Source organism: Danio rerio, chromosome 1 (assembly GCF_049306965.1).
Source record: "Danio rerio strain Tuebingen ecotype United States chromosome 1, GRCz12tu, whole genome shotgun sequence".
Classification (NCBI taxonomy): domain Eukaryota; kingdom Metazoa; phylum Chordata; class Actinopteri; order Cypriniformes; family Danionidae; genus Danio; species Danio rerio.
In genome coordinates, this window is record NC_133176.1 from 47,167,461 (window position 1) to 47,193,362 (window position 25,902).

A 25,902-nucleotide genomic window follows, 5' to 3' on the forward strand; every position below is an offset into this window, starting at 1 on the left:
TGAATATGAATTTGCCTTTGTATTATTCAACCGAATGTGTATTTGTACATTATCTTTAAACATTGCTCTGGGAACATATCTGATTAGATTCATCTAAATTTTTTGCATTTTGCACTTACATATAAACAGATATGGCATATACAAGATGTTGTGTGGATAACAATAATAACTCAAAGAGCTGCAAATGAGCAAATAAATCTGAAAAGTTGTAAATTGGCTAATGTTTCACCTCTGAAAAAAAATACATGTATGTGTAATTAAAACTGAATCAGAATTGCAGCGCTGATTAAACAGTGTTATAATAATTATCAGACTGAAAATCTCATTATTTGATGGGGCTCAGTGTGCCAGCAAATTTAAAAGAGTGAGCTGATTTCTACCATAATGTAGGTCTGACTATTATATTATAGAGACTATTCATTTATCATTCCTGATTTTCCATGTAAAAATTATTAAATTTTTAAGTTACTATTGAATGTCTCTGGGTTTTAATAGTATGAGCTGTAGTTTAATATACACACATGTCTTTTTTCATATGATATTAATTTATTAGTGGGGGTGGCACGGTGGCTAAGTGGGTAGCACTGTCGCCTCACTGCAAGAAGGTCGCTGGTTTGAGTTCCGGCTGGGTCAGTTGGCGTTTCTGTGTGGAGTTTGCATATTCTCCCCATGTTTGTGTAGGTTTCCTTGGTGTGCTTCCGTTTTCCCCACAGTGCAAAAACTTGTGGCATAGATGAATGGAATAAGCTAATATGTCCATAGTGTATGTGTGTAAATGGGAGTGTATGTTTCCCAGAACAGGGATTGTGGCTGGAAAGGCATCCGTGGCCTAAACCATATGCTGGATAAGTTGGTGGTTCATTCCGTTGTGGCGACCCCAGATTAATAAAGGGACTAAGTTGAAGGAAAATGAATGAATGAATTCAATATCTATTCAAAATTTCATAGCTTCAACCCCAATATTAAATAAAATAGCTCACTGTGTTTTTGTTTAATCAACTTTATTACACTAATCACAAAAGGACTACATGATACAGAACTGACATCTGAGATTGAAATAAGGTTTGATTGTTAAATTATCATTTTTAATTATCTTTACATCATGCAATTACAGAAGTTGTGTTATGGGTAGATCATCACCTTCATGTTAAAAATCAAAATCAGCTCAATGATTATTCCAGTAAAGGTTTTTACTAATTCTAAATAGCATCAGACAACAGCAATACAAGAAGAAAAAAAAATGTTCATTGCTCTTGCTGCTTGATGTCTTTTTCCTGCTTCCCAGATGAGTCTGCGGGCATAAGAAACGACAAGTTTAACAACAATAAAAGACACAGATGTGCTAAAACGCTTCAACTAATGTGCTCATAAATCATGATTTATGAATTAAAATTAGACGCAATATCTCACCGATCTTCATGGTCTGGTAGACACCTGAAGAAAAAATTTTTTAGACAATTAAGACAATTGTGTTACATGCACATAATCAGCCATTCCTGAAAAACTGCTGCTGACACACAACATTCACAAGTTCTCATTTTGGTTGAACACATCCTGGCTGAACGCAGAGCTGAAGGAGTAATTATGTTGTCACAACGGAGTTTTGCTGAGGGTTGTGTTTTGAGCTTCACACACACAGACACACACATATACACACACCTGTCCTGTCTGAGCCTGTTGCTGCTGCTGCTGCTGCTGTTGCTCCGGCTGGGTTTGCTGCTGAGGCTCTTGGGTTTGTGGAGCACCATCCTGGAATGGTGGGTTCTGGGTAAAAAATAAATGTATAATAAATTTGAGAATTAAAGATTTAAATGCTTCATTAAATTTCATTTAACATATATAATTATGAAAACTAAGTATAATTGTCTCACCACAGGTGGCTGTTGAGGAACTGTCTGTGGCATCAAGTCAAAGGGGAAGATCTGCATATTTTAAATGTTAAACTTTTTAGACTCTTGTTTTTAAAATATTTATGTAAAAAAGTGAAATAATTTAAGGAATTTACATTTGGAAGCTGAGGTATGAGGGGGACATTTGGTTGATCCTGAAAGTAAAACAACAATTTGTATGGCCAAAAAAAACTACTTTTTGCAAGCATTAGCTAGTTGTGATATAAACTAATGAAAAGTAATGTTTGTTAGCATTAGCTTGTTATTGTTAACAGAAGAAAACATTCATTACCTGAGCTCTACCGAAGTCGTAGGGGTAAAACTACAATATGGAGAAGCAAAATCATAATTTTTATTGTGTCAAAGAATCTCACATGAGAAAATACTAAAGTAAATGTACTAGTGTTTTTATCCACACTATAGTAAAGTACTTGAATCAGTCTGTTAGGGCAATTCTACAGTTGTGATACAACAACTTATATGAACAAACTATCCATTACATTGACTGAACCATGTTACTTTGATGGTAATTGGCTAATAAAAAGACTTCAAATATGCAGAAAAATACTTTTCTGAAAGTATAATAAGTTCAAATGTGTGAATATAAAACCAACTTTGCCTCAATGTTGAAGCTACTACCCTTTACCCTTTATGGTTCAAAAACACTATAGTATTTATTAAAAAGCACTGTAGTATTTTGAATGTGGAATGTTTATCTCTGATATTTCAGAGCAACTCGGCGGATGTTTTATGAAAGCGCTTAAAGGATCTTTTCACTCACGATTTCAACGCTTTTTCTGCCGGGAGCTTTGGGGAGCGAGTACTTGATGAACGCTTGTGTGGGGAATGACTGAGGACAGAAAGAGAGACACAGTGAGTATGAATGCTAGTCATCATCTTCTAGTCTTTTGATACACATTTGCTGATTAAAATGATTTAACTGAGACTTCGCATTTTTTTAAAAAAAAGAAGCTAAAATGAGTTGAGGGAGTTAAGAAACACCACAGACTCACCGATGTTCCCGCTGCTCCTCCTGCTGGATTAGCAGGGAATCGCGGAGGGAAAATCTATGTGGAAATAAGTAAATGAATAGGTTAATAAATGATGATAATAACAATGCTCTTAAAAATATAAACACCTAAAAAAACTGACATTTTTGATAGTGTAAAATGTGCTTCATTTTATACCATCAAAACTTAACTTAAATAATTTAATTAGCTTAAACCCGCCTGAGCTGGTTGGCTTGTTTTAGCTGGTCGACCACCCTGGTTTTAGAGGGGGTTTGGTCATTTCCAGGCTGGTTTTCAGCCATTTTTAGCCTGATCTTAGCCGGTCAGGCTGGAAAATGACGAGCTAAAACCAGCTTGACCTGCCTGGTTTATGATGGACATAGCTGGTTTTGGCTGGGCTCCCAGTCTGGCTAGGCTGGTCAAGCTGGTTTTAGCTGGAAACCAGCCTGGAAATGACCAAAGCTTTTTTAAAACCAGGCTGGTCAACCAGCTAAAACAAACCAACAAACTTAGGCTGGTTTAAGCTCAGGGTTTTAGCAGGGTTCATTTAATTTAATTTGATTTAAACTAATGTAACTGAAAACATTAAGTTACACCAACACAATATTGTTTGTTTGCTTGTTTTTGTTTATGTCTAAATTGTGCTTTTTGTGGTATCATCTTACAATTAAAATTGTAGTTATACTTTTTAATTTTTTAATTTTTAATGATGTTTTTTATTTACATTCAATAAAAAAAAAATTCTTGCAAAGTAGTTACTAATTCTAAAGTGATGTGAACTGGCAACAGTTTCTGCTGTTTTGACATCAGCTGCAGATGTAAATGAATTGTGGTAGAAAGAAGTTCCTTGTACAAAAGGGTTTTTGAGAGTCTCCACGTTTGATTTTCTTTTTTATACACATGATTATGCCGTCGAACTGTTGTATAGATGCAATAACACATGAGAAGCAGTGCGATGTGTCTGTATATTGGCACTGGTGGGGGGTAAAAAGGCACTGCAGCTTCGAGCCAACACACACCTCCCACCAGTGGCGATATACAGCCATATCACACTGCTAATCGTTATATATATATATATATATATATATATATATATATATATATATATATATATATATATATATATATATATATATATATATATATATATATATATATTCTTTTTTAAGCTATTTTTAGGATTTCTAAGTTTAGATAAAGCATACTAAGTAAATAAAACCCTAACAAGCTAATAAAGTATTTTGGTTAGAAGATCTAGATTAAGTAAAATACCCAGGATATTTTACAAGACATCTTGGCACCACATTGAACTGTTAAATGTAAGATATTTACAAACAACAAAAATAAACCATACGATTTCCATGCTGATCGGAGCATTCATAGCAGGATGTGGCTGTGATGGCATTCCCTGGAAGCCACCAGTATTCCCCTAAAAAAAAATCAAATGAAAGGAGGTTCAAATCCATTCTAGCATATGCCCAAAAAGCACATGCTTCCTTCACTTATAATTAGTGCATGGATTGTATGTTCTGTAGCAACCTCAGTACAGTCAGTTAAACCTATAAATCATATAAACACATGTCATGAAATGGTGTGTCATCATACAGCGTAATATTACTGAGCTATTTCCATCATGAATCTGAGTGCAATGTGTTGATTATGGTCAAAGCAAGAGATTTCTGAAGACTTTTATGCTGTTTTTGGATATGGAAAAGTCAAGAATGTTGAAGTGTGGTTGACCCCACCTGCCTCGGGCTGCCATAATGAGGGAGATAATTGAAAAACGGTGAAAGCTAGGGAGAGATATAAACATACACACGCATGAAAACTGATCCCAGACACATAAAACAAGCCTTAAAGCAAGACACTGCAGGTGAATAGTGTAAAAACATACAGTACTTCAAGTCAAGAGCTGCAAACATGTTTTATATATTACAATTATGTCAACATATGCAAATTACCACACAAATATGAACCCTGGATGAAGTCAGATTGAAAATTTGGGTTTTTATTTGTTATTAATGACTGTTTTTTTTTTAGTTGTGTGAGTAACATTCTATAATTCAGAAAAAACTCCGGGAATTGGAAGTTTAGTGCAAGTAAAAACTTTTGAAGTGGAGATTTATACACTGTAAAAAGTATATGATCAATTAGTCATGACAACATATGTAACTTGTTAAACTAACTTAAGTTGATCATGTTCTAACTTAATTTTATAATTTACGCAAGCTGTTTTAAGTCAGTTTAACATTATATAAGATCAGTGGACTCATAAGGTTAATTTGATTCAGCTTAAAAACTTAAGGCAACCAGGATTTTTTACAGTGTACATGTATAATGTACAGTATGTATCCAAATATTTCTTTATATAAATGACTTATTCAAAAATATTTATTAGTATGCATATAAAATATATATAAAACATTTTAAGAAAACCTCTTTTAAAAATACAGTTGAGGGCAAGATTATTAGCCCTCTTGCTTAACAGTGCAGGGATTTTTACAGTACAGGCTTTTTACAGTATTTCCTATAATATTTTTTCTTCTAGAGAGAGTGTTTTATTGTAGTTTGGCTGGAATAAAACCTATATTTATTGTTTTATTTTTTAAATAAATTTCAAGCCCTCTTAAGAATTATGTAAATATATAATATTATATGAAAATATTTATATATATATTTTATTGGCAACAGACAAATCACTGTTGTCCAATGACTTGGCTAATTTACCTACGGTAACGCGCCTAGTTAACGTAATAAACCTAGTTAAGCCTTTAAATTGTACTGAAAGCACAATACTACTAGCCTCTTACAAAAAAAACTACACTGTAAAAAGTATATGATCAATAAGTCATGGCAACATGTTTTTAGTTCATTGTAACTTGTTAATCATGTTCTAATTTAATTTTATAAGTTACGCAAGCTGTTTTAAGTCAGTTTAGCATAATTTAAGTTCAATGGACTCATAAGGTTAAATTGATTCAGCTTAAAAATTTAAGGATTTTTTACATTGTACTGAAATGTTATATATTGCCATCATGGCAAATACAAAAAAAAAAAAATGTTGTTAAAAGTATTATGTTACTCTCCATAAAACAGCGATTGGTAAAAAAGTTTCATCAGAGGGCTAATAATTTTTCCCTTATATGCATTTTAATTTAAATCTACAAACACTAAATGATAAAGAACAACAAAACAATCTCAAAGTGCATTTTTGTGTCGATTTCTTTATATTGAAAACAATGTAGACAGAAAAAAACACTTTATGGCAAGCTAAAAAGCATTGTTTGCAAAAGTTTTAGTGTGAACAAAGAAAAGAAAAAGAAAAGCGTTTATAATCAGGTCATCAATACACTGCACAAAAATGCTGGATTCCACACAATCTCTTCATCTTGTCTCAACGCAACTCTATTATGTTAATTAATGGGTTTTTTTTATAATTTCAAGCTGATTGAACGTAAACATTAAAGTTTTCCCTTAAAAAACTACAGAACTGTTGTTTCAGCTTATTTAAATAAGTATTTTAGACAAGCAGCAAATATATGTTGTTGAACGTAGTGTATTGAACTTACTGGAGCGGCAGACACTGCACCGGCCAGCAGAAGACACAGGAGAGACGTCCACATGGTTATTGAATCAGCAAACCTTATAAACAAAAGCAGTGATGTCAGAGAAGGAGTTCTATATTTCTTAACCATAATGCCATGCAAACACTTACAGTGCACAAGAAGGGTCAGTCAGCGTGGTCACCTTTGCTGCAGGTTGAATCGCTATAGATTTGGCACTGATGCTTTTATTTGGTGTCAGGCTCAGTGCTCAGCCAATCATGCACAGGCTAGACTTCATCATGAGCTCACAGATAGAGAAAGATGGTGATTGAGAAAATGACCTGTAGTCAGACATTGTCTGCCCGTCTGTCGGCTGTTATTATAATGATGACGGTTGAGGAACTGCTGATATCATCAGCCTGTCTGTTCAAGCTGTGTTTTGAAGATACTACATATCAGCGCTTTCAAAAATAGCAACTGAGGTTATGTTTTGTGTATGAGCTTATTGGTGTTTAATCGCAGCAAGAAAACTGTCAGAATTACAATATCAGGAGAATTTTTTCTGATTATGTTTATTATACACTGTGAAAATATATTGCAGCCTACTTTTTTTTGTTGAATCAAAGTAACTTAATAGGAATCTCATCTGACTCAAACTGACTCAAAATATTAAGTTGACTTTGTAAAATAAAATAAAAAACTTTAGTAAAACCTGATTAATGTTAGTTAAAGTAACATAATGTTACATTTGTTTTAATGACTTTTTGTCATTTAATTTTTACAGTAAATATTAAACTATTTTCTCAGACATAGGTTGCGGCTGGAAGGGAATCTGCTGCGTAAAAATGTGCTGGATAAGTTGGCGGTATATTCCTTTGTTGCGACCCCGGATTAATAAAGAGACTAAGCCAAAAAGAAAATGACTGAATGAATACTAAACTACAGAAAAGTGGTGTAAAAAGCAATTACACTAAAAAAATCATGTTTGCTGTTTGTAAAAGCTATGTGAATTCTAACATTTTAAACTGAATTAAGGAGTGTTTTTAGGACAACTAAATTGTTTTATATTGAATACACTTTCAATTTGTAAAAACATTTTAACAGATCGATTGTGTAGAGCCTACTGCATTAATTACAGTGTAGTTACTTTACTTTAAAAAGTGATTGAAGCCATAACCTTAAAAGCAACAAGTTGACTTTACTTTAAAAAGTGAGTAAACTCATCACTTGCAACTGTTAAGTTAACTTAATTTTATTATTATGTGCATAATTCATTTTCTTAATAATTAAAAAGCTACACATTTACTCACTGTAATCACTTTAAAAGTGACATATAATATAATATAATATAATATAATATAATATAATATAATATAATATAATATAATATAATATAATATAATATAATATAATATAATAACCAGGGACTATCCTGACTATGAGTGAGTGATAATATAATTATTATTGTTGAAAATGGATACGTATTTTTTTTATTTTAATTCAATTTAAATTGAATAAATTAAATTAAAAAAAATTATATAATATACAGTACTGCAGCATAAGTTTTATGTTCAGTCCAGTTTATAAGAACTAATAAGTAACTTAATTTCTTCATGTATTCCCAACAAACAAATTGGTCCCAAATTGATTGTGTTTTTACAGCAATTTTTCAATTTTTCACAGTGTAATTATTTTATTTTAAAAAGTATGTGAAGCCATTGTCTTAAAAGAAACAAGTTGACTTTACTTTAAAAAGTGAGTAAACTCATAACTTGTAACTGTTAAAGTGACTTAATTAAGTTTTATTATTATGTGCATAATTCATTTACTAATTAACTATAAAGCAACACATTAATATAATATAATATAATATAATATAATATAATATAATATAATATAATATGGCGAGGCAGTGGCGCAGTAGGTAGTGCTGTCGCCTCACAGCAGGAAGGTCACTGGGTCACTGGTTCGAACCTCGGCTCAGTTGGTGTTTCTGTGTGGAGTTTGCATGTTCTCCCTGTGTTCTCTGTGTGGGTTTCTCCGGGTGCTCCAGTTTCCCCCACAGTTCAAAGACATGTGGTACAGGTGAATTGGGTAAGCTAAATTGTCCGTAGTGTATGTGTGTGTGTGCGCGGATGTTTCCCAGAGATGGGTTGCGGCTGGAAGGGCATCTGCTGCATAAAAGCTTGCTGGATAAGTTGGTGGTTAATTCCGCTGTGGCGACCCCAGATTAATATAATAGAATAGAATAGATATTTGGTGTTAGTTTATTATTGTTGTAAATGGATGTGTATTTTTTATTTTTTAATTAAATACATTTTTTTTAAATAATATAATATAATATAATGATTTGGTGATCGTTTTTTTTGTTATAAGTGTTTCATAATTGTTAAAATAAATTTTAAAAACGATATATATATGAATATATATATATTCATGTGAATATATATATATATATATTCACATGAAAATGACAAATAATATTTCTTTTAAAAGACAAAAAATATACCTTTATCTGAAATTTAAAAAATCTAACTATTTGAAAAGATATAAAAGCTACAACAGTATCTCAATAAGAACCCAACCCAAGAAACAGATTTCCATATAGTAACACATAACCAACTCAAAAAGCACAAGTGGAGGCAAGGAATTGACTGTATAGTTTATTAAAAATCAAGATATAGAAACATGGTTGGGAAAAAGCATCTGATTTAAGAGCTCTCATGCATCAAGCCTCTGAGAGAGCACCATCCCTGACAGATCAACAAATTTGGAATGCAAGAAAATAATGACAATTAGCTAAAAACAAGCAGCTTCTGTGTCACTCTGGAACTTTCTGGTCAAATTATCCGTGCATCTATACAAAAAGGAAACAATATGATGGTTGTTCTGATGTATATGACATACAGTATATTAGACATTGTAACAGCGTCACTGATCAATGTATTATAAGTACTATAATTACCACTAATTTAGTCATCTTGATCATCATCATCATCCTTTGGAACGGGAGCCTACCAGACAAAAAAAAAAAACACATATAGACTCAACATTTCTCACATTAGAAATAATGCTGTTATTATTACATTATTTACGCTACTATCAAAACTTTTTGTCCACCTTGAGCTTTAATGACACCCTGTCAAAAAATCTTGACACATACAGTATATTTTTTACATTATTTGACCTGTTTTAGTCATTTCAACTCACTATATACATATAAACTGACTTAAAATATCAAGTTAAAATTGGTTTAACTTAAAGAAATGAAGTTGAAACTTGATTAATGTACTAAAATAAGTTAAAGTTTGTTCTTAGAGTACTAAATGATGATTTTTGGCTGTAATATATTGCCTTTAATTAGCTATTTTTACCTAAATAAACAAATTATAGTGCCCTGCATCCGCTTGCAAAAAAATTATATATAAAAATGCACATATTTATCTGGTCCCTGAACCACTTTGGGCTTTGACTGCACACTGTAAAAGATTAAATGACAAAAAAAGTCAAGACAACATTTTTTTATGTTAATTTAACTTAAGTTAATCAGGTTTCAACTGAATTTTTTTGTCAGTTTTACTGATGTAAGTTGAGAAGACCAAAAAAAGTTAATTTGATTAAACTAAAAAGTTTAAGTCAGCAAGTTTTTTTGTATACTGTGTATGATATCAATTCACAAAATGTTTAGTTTAGGTGTACCGGGGCAGCAGGAGCAACTGGGGCAGCTGGGGCAGCTGGGGCAGCTGGGGCAGCAGGGACAACAGGGGCAGCAGGGGCTGGACGGAAGTCGAAGGGGTACAGCTAGAAAACACAGAAACATTTTTAAGAAAATGAAGACATCTTATACTGGAGACACATCATGTGGCAGTAGATGTGAATAAAAGGCGTAAACACGTACAACTTCAATGCTCTCTTTGCCTGCGGGCTGAGGAATCTCGTGTTTAATGAAGCCACGGACGGGTTGAGCCTGTGGAGGATGAGACAAAACAAAATGAGGAAGCACTGCAAAGCATGCTAAACGTTCAGATGATGAGGAAAGGAGAGTCTGCGAAATAAATATTAAGTGCAGTTTGAAACTTACAGGAACTCCAGCTGCAGCCTGCTGAGCTGCCAAAAGCTAAAAAATAAAATAAAATAAAATATTAATTAAAACATAGATACAATATTAAAATAATACAGTGATTATTTATAAGTTATACAGTTATAACTTCTAATAGTCTTTCTCACACTTACAAGCTCGATTTCAGAGGGTCTTGCTGCAGCAGGGGCCGCTTGCTGAGCCTGTAAATCATCAAACACACTTCTTATATAATATACATCCTATAATGTGAAATATACAGCTAGAGAAAAAGATTGAATTCTTTGGATTCACAATTGACAGTTATGTGTTGGAGAAAAGCTTGTTTTATTCTGTAAGCTACTGGTGACTTTCTTCAGGACTTTAAACAAACAAAACAACATGTCTAATTATTATTTTCTGGTTTCATTCTTAAAAAATTAGTCCCTAAATATTTTTATTTTAAAAGTTGTAAGAAATATTTTCCAGTAAAACGAGTTTTTCCAAAGCTGTATGTTTCTAAATGCCTTAAAATGCTTCATTTAGGCTGCAAATAAATAATTGTATAAATTTTTGATTTGGACCAAACTAACCTGTGGAGCCATTACAGGTTTGTACTCTACCTCATAATACATCACTTGCTGTGGGTCAGAAAACAAGAAAATTAGTATCACAATGTTTGCATTATATATTATGCTATCCTAGTCTGACTAAATATCTAAATATATATATTAAAAAAGTGAATATAAATCATATACCGGAGCGCAATAAGCAACTCCAATGACGAATGCCAGCAAAATGAGGGATCTCATGATGATTGATGATGTCTGAAATGGAACAATCAACATGAAATATGAAATTAAGAACAAAATACATCAATGTTTTAACTTAGTTTTCTGTTGAATTAAACATACTTTACCTTGGTTTAAGTCTCTTGAACGTGATCAGGATAGTTGAGGAGGATTTTGTGATGCTACGGTCTCGATCTTCGCTTTATATTCGCATGGCAAACAAAAAATAGCATCAGTATCTGATTGGCTTTGGTGAGTAGCCAAGCTTCATTAAAGAGGACAAAAAATGTGCGTTGAAAGCACAAATATAGATCTTTGCTTATCTCAAAGCAAGATTTTGGCCATGACTGTAATTACATTCAATTTGACGTGATACATTAGAGGCATGTCACAGTACAGTACATATAAATCAAATGCTAAATGCATTAAAAGCACATGTGATGAAATCTCTTTGACGGCACTGTTCACACTTGTTCTTCTGCCTGAGGATACTGCTACATATGCTATATGCATTTATAAATAGTATTATAAATAATAAATACCAAAGTAGACACAAAGAAAATAATAATGTTCCTGATATTTTTGCAGAAATTATGTAGCACTGAATATAAATGGTTCTTGTAAAACTCTAAAGTCAGTGAAAATAAATATACTTCTACTCCTTTTGTGTTCTGGATTTGAATTAATACAGTTACAGTTATTATGTGTATACTTATTACTAGCCCACCTGTAAAATCTTTATTTAAAAAAAAAATGATGTTTAGAGTAAGGGTTTTTTACTGTATTTACTATAACATTTTTCATTTCCTGCTGAAAATAACCAAGTTAAGCTTTAAAATTGCATTTTAACCTGAAAAACTAGTATCTTTCAAAGTAATTTGTAAAGTAATTAGTCTCATAATGGCAAACACACAAAGTAGCTATTAAAAATTAAAACTATTATCTTTAAAAATGTGTTGAAAATGTCCTCTCTGTTAAACAGCACCTAAAACTTTGAAATATTTCATAATTAAAATTCAATCAAAAAGTCAATAACTTTTGCCATGCCTCTTGATTTAAAGTTATAATCAGAGCTCCCAGTAATAACCTTTTTCTGTAAAGCTGAAAGAATGGTTGAAATCTTTACAGCAATGTGAACATTGAGTATTATTCTTTCAGGTTGATCAGGTTTGGATGTAGTGCAAAACACAATGCATTTAGATCGACGCAGAAACATTAAGATCACAATGCAAAAACATTTCAAAAAGCAAACAACTTCACATCGCAGAAACATTAAGATGAAAACACAGAAACATTTTAAAACGCAAACATTAATTTTACAACCCAGAATTTTTTTTGGAAATGTTTCTGCGTTTTAATCTTAATGTTTCTGGGTTGTAACATTAATGTTTGCTTTTTTTTTAAATGTTTTTGCATTGTGATCTTAATGCGTTGTGTTTAGCACTACTGGGCCACGTAGTTTTATCATTTCTCTGAAGTATGCAGAAATATTATATCATACTGCAGGGGTTGCCAAACTTTTCAGCTTACGACCCACAAAATTACAATGCCAGTGACCCGCGACCTCCAATATTCTCTGAGGTGGTTATAGATATATAATCTTTGCACATAACCAATAGGCCCAAATCTACTCATCGTTAAATTTTGAAGAACGCCACTTGGAGACAATCCTCCATGTTCAATTGTGGCCTGTATTTATTTTAATTTAAGTAAGTGCTGTAAAGGTGTCAGAAAGTTTAACCTGGTGCCATAAAATCAATGTGCTGCGTCTGACTCTATTGCCGTGTCTTTAATACAACGTAATCATCCCAGGGGTTGCAAAACAAAATTGAAAGGCTGATGGCTTTTCTTTTGCACGTTTTTTTTTTTTTGTATGTTTATTATTAACAATGTTACTGTTAACTACTATTTTGTTCTTCAGTAGGTTATGGATAAAATATAATAATTCTAATAGTTTAATGAAATAAATTTGATTTTTGGAAATCGCCAAGCGACCCCTCCTTATTGCCCTGCAATGCCCTGGGGGATCCCGACCAACATTTTGGGAACCACTGACCTAGCAAACCTATTGACCGAAACACTTTCCTAAACCCAACCGATAGTGTTTTCAAAAGCAATTGTAAGAAAAAAGTGCACTGCAGAAACATAGTTTTACACTTTGATTTTACGTCGCCGTTATATCTTTTCAGAAACCATGCTACACCAGACTCACACATCAGAGATACTATTAAGTTATTTGTGATATTTATTTAGTGTTGTGCAAAGAAATAGACAAAAAATAATTCTTAATTTGTTGATAATATGTCCCTGTAAAATATCTATAATGTGAAAAGGAACAAAAGTTGCCATCATGCTCCACCATGTACCGCTGACGTACATGGTGAGCCACTTTACAAACTAACAACCGCAGGAAAGCCATCCATATGGAGGTAAGCGGTCAGCTGGAAGCACGAAAAGTCATATCACCCCTGTAGCGCTCGTTTTAAAGACTTTGTATTAGTATTAGTATCAAAATTAGTACCTCTGGCTACATAATTTGCGATCTCCAGAAATGTATATAGGGCTATGTTTAGAGAAAAAAACCTATGTTAGTATTGCCAGGCATCAAAGTTTTAAAACTTTATGACTTATAGTTTGGCCTGCCAGATCAGTTTTATAGAAGCATGATGATCTTTTGTTTAAGCAATGTTCACTAAAAACATTTGCTTACATGCACTTAAATTTAAAATGTGTAAGAGAGCTGTTTTTGTCAGGGTCTGATACTGGTCAATTCAATGCATGAAAATGAAGCCTTCCCTCATAGTTTGAGCTTGTTCAATCTTGGCACTCTCATCCTTAATATGATCAGGGGAAGTGAACATGATTGTGTGACTAATAAAAATACACACTGCATTGGTTAGGGTTCAAATAATTGTTTCTAGTCAAGCCAGAAACATATTAACCTCTGCAATAAAGATCTAATCACAGACTCTCAAGTCATAGTTCAGACAAAAATGAAAAACACCTCATCTTTTATTTTCTGTCATGTAGTTTTAAACCTTTATGAGTTTCTTTCTTCTTTCAACAAAAGATATTATGAAAATTTGCTGGTTGCTGGCGCCCCTTTGAAACACAGCAAATTATAAGGTGTTGAATTTCTGGTGCCCCCTGAGTTAAAATTCAAGTGTACATATACTGTTTTTAACATAGATGTGGGATAAATTACACACTTAAACACTCATTTGAGCAAGGCAAAAGAAAAGAGTTCACTGACATTTTATGTTTTTATTATTATTATTATTATTATTATTATTAATATATTATTCCAGGGTTTTCAAATATCAGCCTGATCTCACGAGGAAGCGTAAGTATTTCAAGTTTTGTCAGTTTAGTGGCTAATTCGTATAAATTCGTACGAGTTCAGTTGATTTTAAAAAAGGAGGCGTGGCACCCAACCCCACTCCTAACCCCAACCGTCAATTGGGTGAAGAGCAAATCGTACTAATTGTACAAATTAGATCATACAAATTCATATGAATTAGCCACTGAATCAAAAAGTTACGAATTGTCGTGAGATTGCGTTGCAAATATACACTTTTCTTTGTGAATTTCATGTAAGAAAAATGTTAACTTTTACTCAAGTCAACTTAAAGAACATTTGAATTTATGCTAAATATGACCTGGCAGTGGTGATAGAGTATTTAATCTAGTATACCGTTTTTTGCACTCTTAATGTAAATTTATTTACTCTACTTAAGTGTATTTATTCAACACTTTTTAAAGTGTAACTGGTGGGACTTGTATATACACCAGAAGAGAGTGTAATTTAGCACCTCTGGAGTTATATGTACACTGGACAATTTTCCCTGCAGGTGGTGTGCATTTTTACACTCTAAGTGTAAATATTTTCTACCACTGAGGTGTATAAATTCAACACTTTTGAAAGTGTAACCTGGGCACTTGGCTGGTAAAGCCTGGTTTATACTTCTGCTTCAAGTGATTGGCGTAACTCACGGCGCAGGCAACGAAGTTAATGGGATGTACAAGTGACTCAAACTAGCTCATTTTGAGGCAGGAACTGGCGGATGTGCAACAACTTTAACCATGAGGTAAACACAGAACAAAACTTTTCATCCGGAGCTCCTTAACGGCACTTGTAAACAATCGCTCGCGCCATTCGCGCGGCTCTCAGTCCCGCCCAGGCTCGTCAGCACCACCAAGCCGACCAATCACAGAGCTTGCGCTAGGCGTTGTTGCGACGTGTAGTTACATTTTTTGAGAGGTGCACGTCAGTGACGCCGACGGCCACAGCGAAGGGCTATTCGTCAGCGCCGTAGCATACGCCAGTGTTTGACACAGAAGTATAAATCAGCCTTAAGACTCATTTATACACCAGAAAAGCGTTAAATTCAACACCTGTGGTGTAAAATGTACACTGGCAATGTTTCTGTGTATGGAAGTCAATGTGGGTTTCCTCCAGGTGCTCCGATTTCCCCCACAGTCCAAAGGCATGCGGTACAGGTGAATTGGGTAGGCTAAATTGTCTGTAGTGTATGAGTGTGAATGAGTGTGTGTGGATGTTTCCCAGAGATGGGTTGTGGCTGGAAGGGCATCCGCTGCATAAAAACGTGCTGGATAAGTTGGTGGTTTATTCCACTGTTGCAACCCTGGGTTAATAAAGGGACTAAGCTGATAAGAAAAGGAATGAATGAATGAATGAATGAATGAATGAATGAAAGGCAATGTGTGCCAACAGCATTTTTCAAAATATTAAGAACTAAATAAATTTGAATTTGTTTTGAAAAAGTGAAAAGTAAATGATGACAGAATCCAATAAATTTTGGGTGAAGTATTGCTTTAAGTATTCACTTGCTTAAATTCAAGCAATATATTAACAGTAGTTTAGAGGTCCTAATGTTCTCTGTATGAATACCTTCAACATATAAAAAATACATTATACTAAAGCATTGTAGAAGGGAACTTTATAGTTAAAGCCCCTTGCTCTATCTCTTGGTTACAGTGTGCACATTTTTCCAAGTAATGTTAATACCACTGGCACTTGATGACAGATGAACTCTGCAACACAGAAATAGCCTCAGGCTGTCATTAACTTCGATTTAATTATAAGTCTATACATTGAGGCCCACACACACAGTTCACAGTAAAAGACCAAAAAGATATTTTGCTAACACTTTACAAAAAGGCTCAACACATTTATTACAGTGTTTATTCATCTTTGTTAACATTAGTTACAGTCATTCACTGTTAGTCCTTGTTAAATCACACTTTGGATTTTAACAATGCATTAGTAAATGTTTAAATAACATTAACTTATAAATGCCATGTATTGTTGATCGCCAACATTAACTATTGGCACTTTATTCAAAAATGTGACAGATGTGTCAAAGTCCACAAAAAGTCAAAAATGTATTTCTGGAAATATTATAAAGCAGTTACAAATAAAAAAACAAAAAAATGTACAGTTGAAAGCAAAATGATTAGCCCTCCCGGGAATTGTTTGTTCTTTTTCAAATATTTCCCGAATGATGTTTAACAGAGCAAGGAATTTGTCACAGCATTTCCTGTAATATTTTTTCTTCTGGACAAAGTTTTTTTTGTCTTATTTTAGCTAGAATAAAAGTAGTTTTTAATTTTATTAAACCATTTTAGGGTCTATATTATTCACCCCCTTATATTAAATATTAGCAATATTTGTTTTCGATTGTCTACAGAACAAACCATTATTATACAATGACTTGCTTAATTACAACTGTCAAATTAATTTAATTAAGCCTTTAAATGTCACTTTAATCTGAATACTAGAGTCTTAAAAAATATGTAGTAAAATATTATGTACTGTCATCATGGCAAAGATAAACTAAATCAGCTATTATAAATTAGTTATTAAAACTATCATGTTTAGAAATGTGTAGAAAAACATCTTCTTACCGTTAAACAACAATTAGGGGAAAATCTAAAGTGGTGGGGGGGCTATTTATTTAGATTTCTATGAAAAATCCTGACTCAACCTAATATATAAATCAGTTAGCTTGACGTAAAATACATATTTGTGTAAATCCTGCATTAATCATGTATCTTAGGGATACATCTCATTAGCAGTATTGGTGTCTACAGTATCAGAAAGCAGTGGTGGGGCTGCTGGAAAAAGATCTTCTTTGTATTCTGCTGTTGGGAGTGGATCGGGAACTAGACTGGGACCACTGCTTTGGGGATCGGGGTGGACAGTAGGAACATCAGCTGAGATGAAAGCTCCGTGACCTGAATCTAAAGGTGCAAAAGAGTTGGTTGAGGGGATTTCAGCGGACACACATGGTGCTCGATCACGATCCTGAGTGCCAGAAATCCTACTAGGCAGCACTGCACTATTTGGATGGGATCCACCAGTAGCAGGTATGGCATCTCTGCTAGGAGGCACGGCTATAATGCTGGGTTGCTGGAGCTCAGTAATGCCCGGGTAGGTCATTCCAGTGGCAGGGAAGGGGTTGGGCGGTCTTACTGGCCCAATGGGTACAACAGTTTGAGGTCCAGATACAGGAAACACATTTCCTCTAATCGCAGGTAGGTGCATGTTAACACGGCCCATGTTCTGCAGTGTGAGATATGAACAGAGATTAAATGCATGTTTCTTGGTGGAATGCAGGCAAGAAGGCACAGATTAATAACATAGCCTTGTTTCCATGTGGTTCCTTGCATATTATTGTTTCACTGTAAAAATATCCGGTAACACTATAGTTTACAATTCATGCTGTAACTACTGATTTATTACCTGCCTATTATTAAGATTTTGTCTTTAGTTATAAAGTATAACCTTATTCTGCATGCCTAATCCTACCCAAAACCTAAATCCAACTTCAAGTTTGCAATTAATAAATAGCTTGTTAGTATTTTATTAAGGTAGTTGTGTTAAAGGTTTGTTAATACTGTGAAGAGTGACCAAAACTAAAGTATTACCAAATATTCTTGCTGACTTACATTTTGTAGTTTAATCAAATACATTTTTCTAGTCATCTCAGCTTACATCAATCGAACTGAATAAAAATATCAAGTTAGACTTTTTGTCATAACATTTTTGGCATGTGCATTCTCAAATTGGATGAGGTTTCAGATATTTTACTAAGTATGCAATATGGTAAGGGCAAGGGTGTCCTTTAAAGGGATAGTTCGCTCAAAAAAAAAAGGGCAGCCACTGCACCATGCAAAATGTTGTGAAGTGGATTGCCATACAGACAAAAATAATCTGGGTGCTTTTCACTCAACTTTTGGTTAAAAGTAGACAAACTAATCATTAAAGGTAAAAAAAAGTGATTAAAAATGTTATTTAAATTTAATTGAAACTATCCATCATTGGGTTTGTCCATATTAGACCATTAAGTTAAAACTACCCAGCATATTTTAGAGTGTATTGGTAAATCTGCTTAATCACTTGTCAATACATAATATTCATAGAAATTCTACTCATTATATGCAACTCTACATGTACATGTTAACTTATTCTGCTAATGTAACCTGTAATCTAATATTTTACATTTCTACTAATCATCTACTAATTATATAACGAGAATGAGAGTTAGTTGACATGTTATTATAAAATCACTGTTAACAATTTAAACATGTCTAATAAGGACCATCAAAATAAAGTGTAAGCATCTTAAAAAAATAAATAAAAACTTCTGCAGTATTTTTAGATCACTAAAAGGTGCAAAAGATGAGGATGAGGCAAATACTTTTTTTTTTCAAATAATGATGATGATAATAAACAAACAGAACATTACATATGCTTCCTCTGAAGCCTCACTGTAATTGAATTTACCTGAAGTTCCTCAGAGCTCAGTCCACCATATGATCCAGCCTTTAAAAACAAATTCAAATAAGTAAGTACCCCATATTGATCATATTTGATGAATAAATTTATCATTTTACAGAAATAAAACATAATTATTTAATTTACCATTCGCTGTGGCATTTGAGGAACCATATAAAAAATGGGTTGAAACTGTTAAAAAAACACATGCTATTTTAGGATATTTTCAACACACTTGAGTTGCTTGAATCCACAATTTTTTATATATACCTGTTGTTGTTGTTGTTGTTGTTGTTGAGGCTGACGCATTTGGTGTGCATTTTGCCCCTGTTGTGGTCTTGCTGGCCGTAAAGCTGGAGCTGCATTAGCAGGATATTGTTGGGATGCAGCATGCTGGAAAGCAGACACTCCATAGGAGAACTGATGCATGAAGAGACATTTCAGAAACATTATACAGTCAGAATTATTAGCTCTCCTGAATTATTAGCTGTTATTAGGCTGTTATATGGAACTTAGGGTATTTATAGTGACTTATGGCAAGCAAACATAAGCAAAACTTGGCTAAACTTGATGAAAATCTAATAGATATCTAAGAATAGCCCAAAACTAGACTAGTCATCAAATAGACATATTAGGCAGACTTTATATGAGTAGTCATTCGTTTCTGTTTATTTTATGACTAGTTTAGTTTTGGCCTATTCTTAGACATCTGTTAGATTTTCACTGACAGCCCAAATTTAGTCTTGTTTTAGCCAAGACGACTATGTTTAGACTTCTATTAGACTACTGGGTTGTTGTATAACAGTGGTTTATTCTGTAGACAGCTGAAAAACATTGCTTAAGGGAGCAAATAACATTGATCTTAAAAAGTTTTGTAAAAAATTCAAAACTGCTTTTATTCTAGCCGAAATAAAACGAATAAGACTTTCTCCAGAAGAAAAAATATTATATAGGAAATACTATGAAAAATTCCTTGCTTTATTAAGCCTCATTGGTAAAATATTTGAAAAAGAAAACACACATTGAGGCACATTGAGTATTAGTAAAGCATGAATGAACCGAATGACTCCTCTCTCTGTTGGATGCTGATCTGACAAACTGCTGACAATAGATTTTATTTATGTACGTACTTTACTGATAGTGAGGCGATTTACTATATTACAGCAACCCTCTTTGTTCAGACACATCAAGTGCAGCGGGTTTCCTCAATCAATCAAAGCACCTCATACGTGACACGTACAGAAGACAGACAGGAAGATTTCCTCCAGCCAAAAAATTCAGATCATTTACAAAACAGGCGAAACACAAAGGCTTGCTTGAGGGTTACATTGCTAAATTTAATTAAGTTCAGGTTTGGACCCTGATTGAAAGTGAACCTGCTGAACTCAGCCAGTCTGTTAGCTCTTCCTGTGGTGGATTTTTGCTGACTATAAACAAAAACCCCACATATTTCTGTTATTGCAGAATAAATGATGGAAACACTCTTACTGTCGGGTTCCTTGATTGCTGTCCAAGAATGGGATAGTAGAAAAACTGAAAAATAAAGAAGCATAAATTTATTTTTTATAAACGTTTTAATACGTTATTTAAAAATAGTCCCATGTTTACAATATACTCCTAAAATAAAGATTGTTTTTAAATTCATGAACATTTAGTGTTAATAGAAACTTTCCTATGCACAAAAGGCTCTTTAAAGTGAAAATGGTTTATTAAATGTGGGGTTTTTAAACGTTTTGGTGTCAAAGACTGCAAAATGTGTCTATGAATATGACAATTGAGTAGACTTGAGACCATATAATGTAATAGGCATGTACAGTTGAAGTGACAATTATTAAACCCCCTGAATTATTAGCTCCCTAATTAATATATTTAGCCAATTTCTGTTTAATGGAGAGCAGATTTTTTCAACATATTTCTAAACATAATAGTTTTAATAACCCATCTCCAACTGATTTATTTTATCCTGGCAATGATAACAATAAATATATTTGATAATAATATTTGACTAGATATTTTTAAGACTTCTATACAGCTTAAAGTGACATTTAAAGGCTTAACTAGGTTAATTAGGGTAACTAGGCAGGTTAGGGTTATTAGGCAAGTTATTGTATAACAATGGTTTGTTCTGACTATCGAAAAAATATATAGCTTAAAGAGGCAAATAATATTGACTTTAAAATGTTTTTTTCAAAAAATTAAAAGAGCTAAAATAAAACAAATCAGACTTTCTCTAGAAGAAAATATATTATCAGACATACTGTGAAAATTTCCTTGCTCTGTTAAAAAATATTTGGGAAATATTTAAAAAGGAAAAATATTTTCAGGGGGGCTGGCTATTCTAATTTCTACTGTATATACTGTAGTTTTGTTTTGTTTTTGCTTTTTTTTTGTTTATGGTTAGTGTAAGTTGACGTACTTGCAATATAGTCAGTTAAATGTGTTGAAGGAGGAGTATCAGCAGATTTTAAGCAGACTGTCTAATACTCAAATTAGAAGTAATTGGCATGTAGTTGCAATAAAACTTCTAGTCAAAAAACATGCAATACGGACCATCAATATAAAGTCTTCCCAAATAATTGTTTTCTATTACATTAAATTACTGTTATTGTCATATCATTTCTTTAATAATATTGTTTTTATAATCTCTATAAATTCAACATATACTTTATTTTATTTAACTTTAATTAGTTTATTTGTTTGCACATAATTATTTATTCATAATAATTATTATTAGATTATTTGAATATAGTTTGTGTTATTCTATTTATTGTATTATTTGTGTCATTATATTGTCTTTATAGAGATACAGAAATTTTGTTTTGTTTATTTTCAGTAATCAAATATATATATATATATATATATATATATATATATATATATATATATATATATATATATATATATATATATATATATATACTTTTTTTTGCATTGTATTCTAAGCATGATTATTTAATAATATTTTGTATTTTTTCATATGTATTGTTTAAGTTTTGTCAATTATTTATTGATTTTTTAAATCATTTTTATTTATTGTTATATTTTTTCCAGTTGAAAAACTCCGGCATTTAATCATTAAATGTTCTTAACGCAAATAAACAAATCTTTTAGGATCATTTAGGTCAAAGCTTCTTCAGGGAACCAAAAAAAAGAATTTTAGAAATTAGTGACATTTCTAACCTGCGGTTGCTGAGAATAAGGAAGGTACTGAAACTGTGCTGGATGCTGTCTGACAGCAGTACTGGGGTTGGGTTGAGAGGCCCATGGATTGGGCACCTGTTGATGAAGTCCAGAGAGCATTCTAGGAGATCCAGGCTGAAACTGTTGCATATCTCCCACTGACAGCGATTCCTTTAAATCAGCATTTGGGGAGATCTACAAAAAAAAAAAAGTTAAACTGTTAGTTCACCCAAACAAGAAAATGGTATAGTTAATTACAAATCCTCAAGATCTTCAAAATATAAAATATAAAATATTTTAAGTAAAATCTGAGAGCTTCTTCATCGTCCTTAGACAACAACAATCCCGAAAATACCCAAAACATTTTTAATGGTTCAACTGAAATATTATCAAGTTACGAGATTACCTTTGTTCTCAAAACAAAAATAAAGATTTTATTCAACAGTTTCAAGTCCTCAGTCTCAGTATACCATGTGTGTATACTGTGTATTTATTAGGGTTTCATTTGTGCATAGTAAATATGCACAATATATTGACACTAAGGAGAAGAAATTGTTGAATTAAGTCCCTACTTTTGTTTTATGTGAAGACAAAAGTATTCTCGTTGCTTGATAAAATTCTAATTGAATCACTGAAGGCCTATGGTGTGTTTTCAGATTGTTTTTAGATATCTTTCCGGAAGAACAAAATTTTCAGGAGGTTGGAACGACATGAGGGTGAAATAATTTTCATATTTTTGAGTGAGCTTTTAATTTTTTTCAGTTATGTTAATCAATAAGAAATTAATGTTTTGGTTCCATAATCATGATGTTATGCAAGTGTGTAGGGGGTTCAAACAAATATGAATCAACTAATCAAGGTATATTGTTTTTATTTATGTTAAATTAAAAATTTTGTGAAACGCAAAACTTTGTACTAAATACAAAAGTACAAAATATTAAATGCTAAGTAATTTAATTTTTAATTTAGAAGATATGCTGATGTCACTTCCGGCAGGGAGTTGTGTCATGAAAATGGAAGGAAAACTGTTGTGACCATGTAATATATTTCAGTTAAGTTGTTATAAAAACTTTGCTTGAAACGACTTCAATGTCTTATGTTACTCGCGTTTAATTCCTGCTTATTCAAAGAAAGAAACAAGACAAGAAGTAATGGATTGATGACACAAACATAAGGTCTAGACCATAAAGTATGCTGGAGCTGGTTGGAGTTCAAATCTGCAGGATGTTGGCCCTCCTGGACCAGTTTTAGTTCTTTATTGGCATTAGATTTCATGAAGATTCTTTAACATCCATGTTATCCTTCCATTCTACACAAGCAGTGGTGGGTTTAACCAATAAGCAAGGTAAGCAGCCGCTTAGGGCCCCAGGAGGATTTAATAAGAAAAATTGTATTGTAATTATTATGTCCCGAATTTGTCCCTCACCCCCAATAATGGAGCAGTTCAGCAGTCAAATCAGATGAAGATTTAGTTTTAAAAATGAAACAATTTATTATTTGTAGTTGTTTTTGTTTTTTAATTTTAAGAAAAATATAGAAAAGAAGATTGAGTGATATAAGAAAAAGTCAGCAACACAAACAAACAAACAAACAAATAAATACAAAGGGTGCATGTTAGGACGTTTTGGCCCCTATATAGCTGAAATTGCTTAGGGCCTCCAAATCACTAAATCTACCCTTGTGCACAAGGTTAATTACAGTTGAAATGGTACTTTAGATTTCTAAACTGTACATTAAGAAGTAACTCAAAAATCACTCATTTTGTTTACTTTTATTTTTCAAAAGTGAATATTCCCATTAACTAAATCCTTGTGGTATAGTTTATTCAAATAAATTGAACATTAATGGATTAGCGTTCTTATGAAGTAGGATATTTATCATTTAACTGTGAACATCTCTCTAAAAAACTCATCTTTCAACTGGATGAATAAAGACGATTAATGACTCACCGGAACAGCGGATGTTCCAGCAAGAAAGCACACGATCATCACTATAAGCCTCATTTGTGTCATGCCTAAAGAGACACACAAAGTTAATATTAAACTGACAAATTACACCACACAAATTGATTACGAGATTGATAGCTAACACTGCATGATGTTAAAAAAAGACAAATACTCACTTTAAAATCCTTTGATCAAAACAGAAAACCGTAAGTGGGGAAAGCTGTACTTAAACACTGTCCATTTCTCAAGCAACCAATCAGCTGTGGGGACAATATGAGAAATGGGCTCTGACTAAATAAAACCTCAGACCATAATTTAATCGCACAATTCAGAAAATGTCTAGCGTTTAAATGAATCATCAAATTAAGCCATTTTGAAATGTTCGACATATCCAGACGAGTTTAATTTGATATATTGGTTCAGTTTCACAGCATTAAAACTCAAATCAAAAACGGATAAATATGATCATAAAAATGAGGTTTGTTTGCGGTAGTCTGGAAGTCAACTCCAAACATTGATTTTCACAGCATGAACAGATCCCAACAATGAAGAAATCTGGTTTATTTTCGATAAATCACAATGTTGCATTCACCCACAGCAGAAAAGTGTCTAATCTGAGGTTGTTCCTCGCCGATTTTGTCTTTCCAGTGTTGATTAAAGTGAAACCGCAGTTACCCTCTGAAAAGGCACTTTGGTTCAGTTAATGATAGTATAATTCTGTCATTCCCACAGTAAGAACGATCCTAATTTCACACTGCGGTGAGATGACTGTTATTATTAAGTTGGGTTGAAACCGAATAGGAATGCAGACACAGACGGCAGATTTTATGAAACAACCAGGAATTTCCCAAACATGACTGGATGTGCAAACAAAAGCTAGACTGGATCATTTTAAAAACAAACTTTGCTAATTTTTGGGTACTGTTGAAATGCACAGACTGATTTTCTACATGATAAATTAGAAAATGCTTCCTCTTAAGATATACTGTGTTTAATAAGCATGTAGTGACTCAAGAGTCATACTGTCCCACCCAAGACAATCTCAAAATCTCAAAATTACATACCCACATTTTGCTCTGTTGACACTGCACCACACCTACTGTGTAGAGCCTCAGGGTTGTACACATTGACCATTACATTAAACATCACTGCCAAGAAATCATCTGAAATAACTAAATGTTACATATTTGACTTCATAATTTAGGATATTATCAACCCAGGCTCATTCTGATTATGTACCCCATGAATATTTCTGGAGAGCGACAAATACATCCCAGGAGCTCCATTTTTTTTTTTTTTTTTTTTTTTTTTTTGCAGTTTTTGCAGTTTTTGTTTTTGCGAATCCACTAGAGGCTACTGTGTACATTTTTTGAGATGTCAAATTTCTCTCACGAGTGCCATTTGGGGCTGCTCTTCTCACGTAAATCCACCAGACTCCAATCACTGCTGTCGACTGACTGACTGACCGATAATTCCACCCGCCCCCTTCCCTAAACCCAACCGATAGTGTTAAAAAAGCACCAACTGACCAGCACCCATCCATTTTCCTAAACTCAACTGACAGTGTTCTGAAAAGCAATCCAGAAAAAGAAAAGCTCTTACAGCAGTCTGATTTTACCACGTTATCAGATTTTACCAAATATTTATTTATTTTTTGTCTATTGTTTTTGTCTTACCCGCTTT

At 33.0% G+C, this 25,902-nt stretch overlaps 3 protein-coding genes across 6 annotated transcripts; all 3 read right to left on the bottom strand.

Annotated features, from left to right (window-relative positions):
* Nucleotides 1–989: 989 nt before the first annotated feature.
* Nucleotides 990–6,665, bottom strand: scpp5 (secretory calcium-binding phosphoprotein 5). The gene is given in 12 exon segments (NM_001145236.1): nt 990–1,291; nt 1,411–1,434; nt 1,660–1,764; nt 1,872–1,922; nt 2,006–2,044; nt 2,182–2,211; nt 2,671–2,739; nt 2,903–2,956; nt 4,254–4,328; nt 4,645–4,692; nt 6,469–6,541; nt 6,615–6,665. Coding segments are annotated over 10 exon segments (543 nt in total). The 5' UTR covers nt 6,523–6,541; nt 6,615–6,665; the 3' UTR covers nt 990–1,291; nt 1,411–1,416.
* Nucleotides 6,666–9,093: 2,428 nt separating this feature from the next.
* scpp7 (secretory calcium-binding phosphoprotein 7) lies at nt 9,094–12,540 on the bottom strand. Of its 2 annotated transcripts, none has more exons than XM_073947133.1 (9): nt 11,421–12,540; nt 11,260–11,328; nt 11,095–11,142; nt 10,678–10,725; nt 10,526–10,561; nt 10,343–10,411; nt 10,162–10,245; nt 9,410–9,458; nt 9,094–9,301 (listed from the first exon to the last, which is right to left on the bottom strand). In XM_073947133.1, exons 2-8 carry the CDS (start codon nt 11,311–11,313, stop codon nt 9,417–9,419), a joined length of 381 nt encoding a protein of 126 aa, XP_073803234.1. In that variant the 5' UTR covers nt 11,314–11,328; nt 11,421–12,540; the 3' UTR covers nt 9,094–9,301; nt 9,410–9,416. The 2 variants fall into 2 exon arrangements, with proteins under 2 accessions (XP_073803234.1, NP_001138711.1); NM_001145239.1 differs by having other exon boundaries at nt 9,095–9,301; nt 10,144–10,245; nt 11,421–11,470.
* Nucleotides 12,541–16,471: 3,931 nt separating this feature from the next.
* ambn (ameloblastin) lies at nt 16,472–25,421 on the bottom strand. Of its 3 annotated transcripts, none has more exons than XM_073949783.1 (8): nt 24,396–24,542; nt 24,223–24,287; nt 22,274–22,468; nt 20,582–20,626; nt 19,364–19,513; nt 19,241–19,285; nt 19,103–19,141; nt 16,472–17,878 (listed from the first exon to the last, which is right to left on the bottom strand). In XM_073949783.1, the coding sequence occupies exons 2-8, from the start codon at nt 24,283–24,285 to the stop codon at nt 17,369–17,371; spliced, it is 1,047 nt and encodes a 348-aa protein (XP_073805884.1). In that variant the 5' UTR covers nt 24,286–24,287; nt 24,396–24,542; the 3' UTR covers nt 16,472–17,368. The 3 variants fall into 3 exon arrangements, with proteins under 3 accessions (XP_073805884.1, XP_073806284.1, NP_001418024.1); XM_073950183.1 differs by having other exon boundaries at nt 19,364–19,486; nt 24,396–24,487; NM_001431095.1 differs by having other exon boundaries at nt 17,252–17,878; nt 24,223–25,421.
* Between the last annotated feature and the right edge of the window lie 481 nt (nt 25,422–25,902).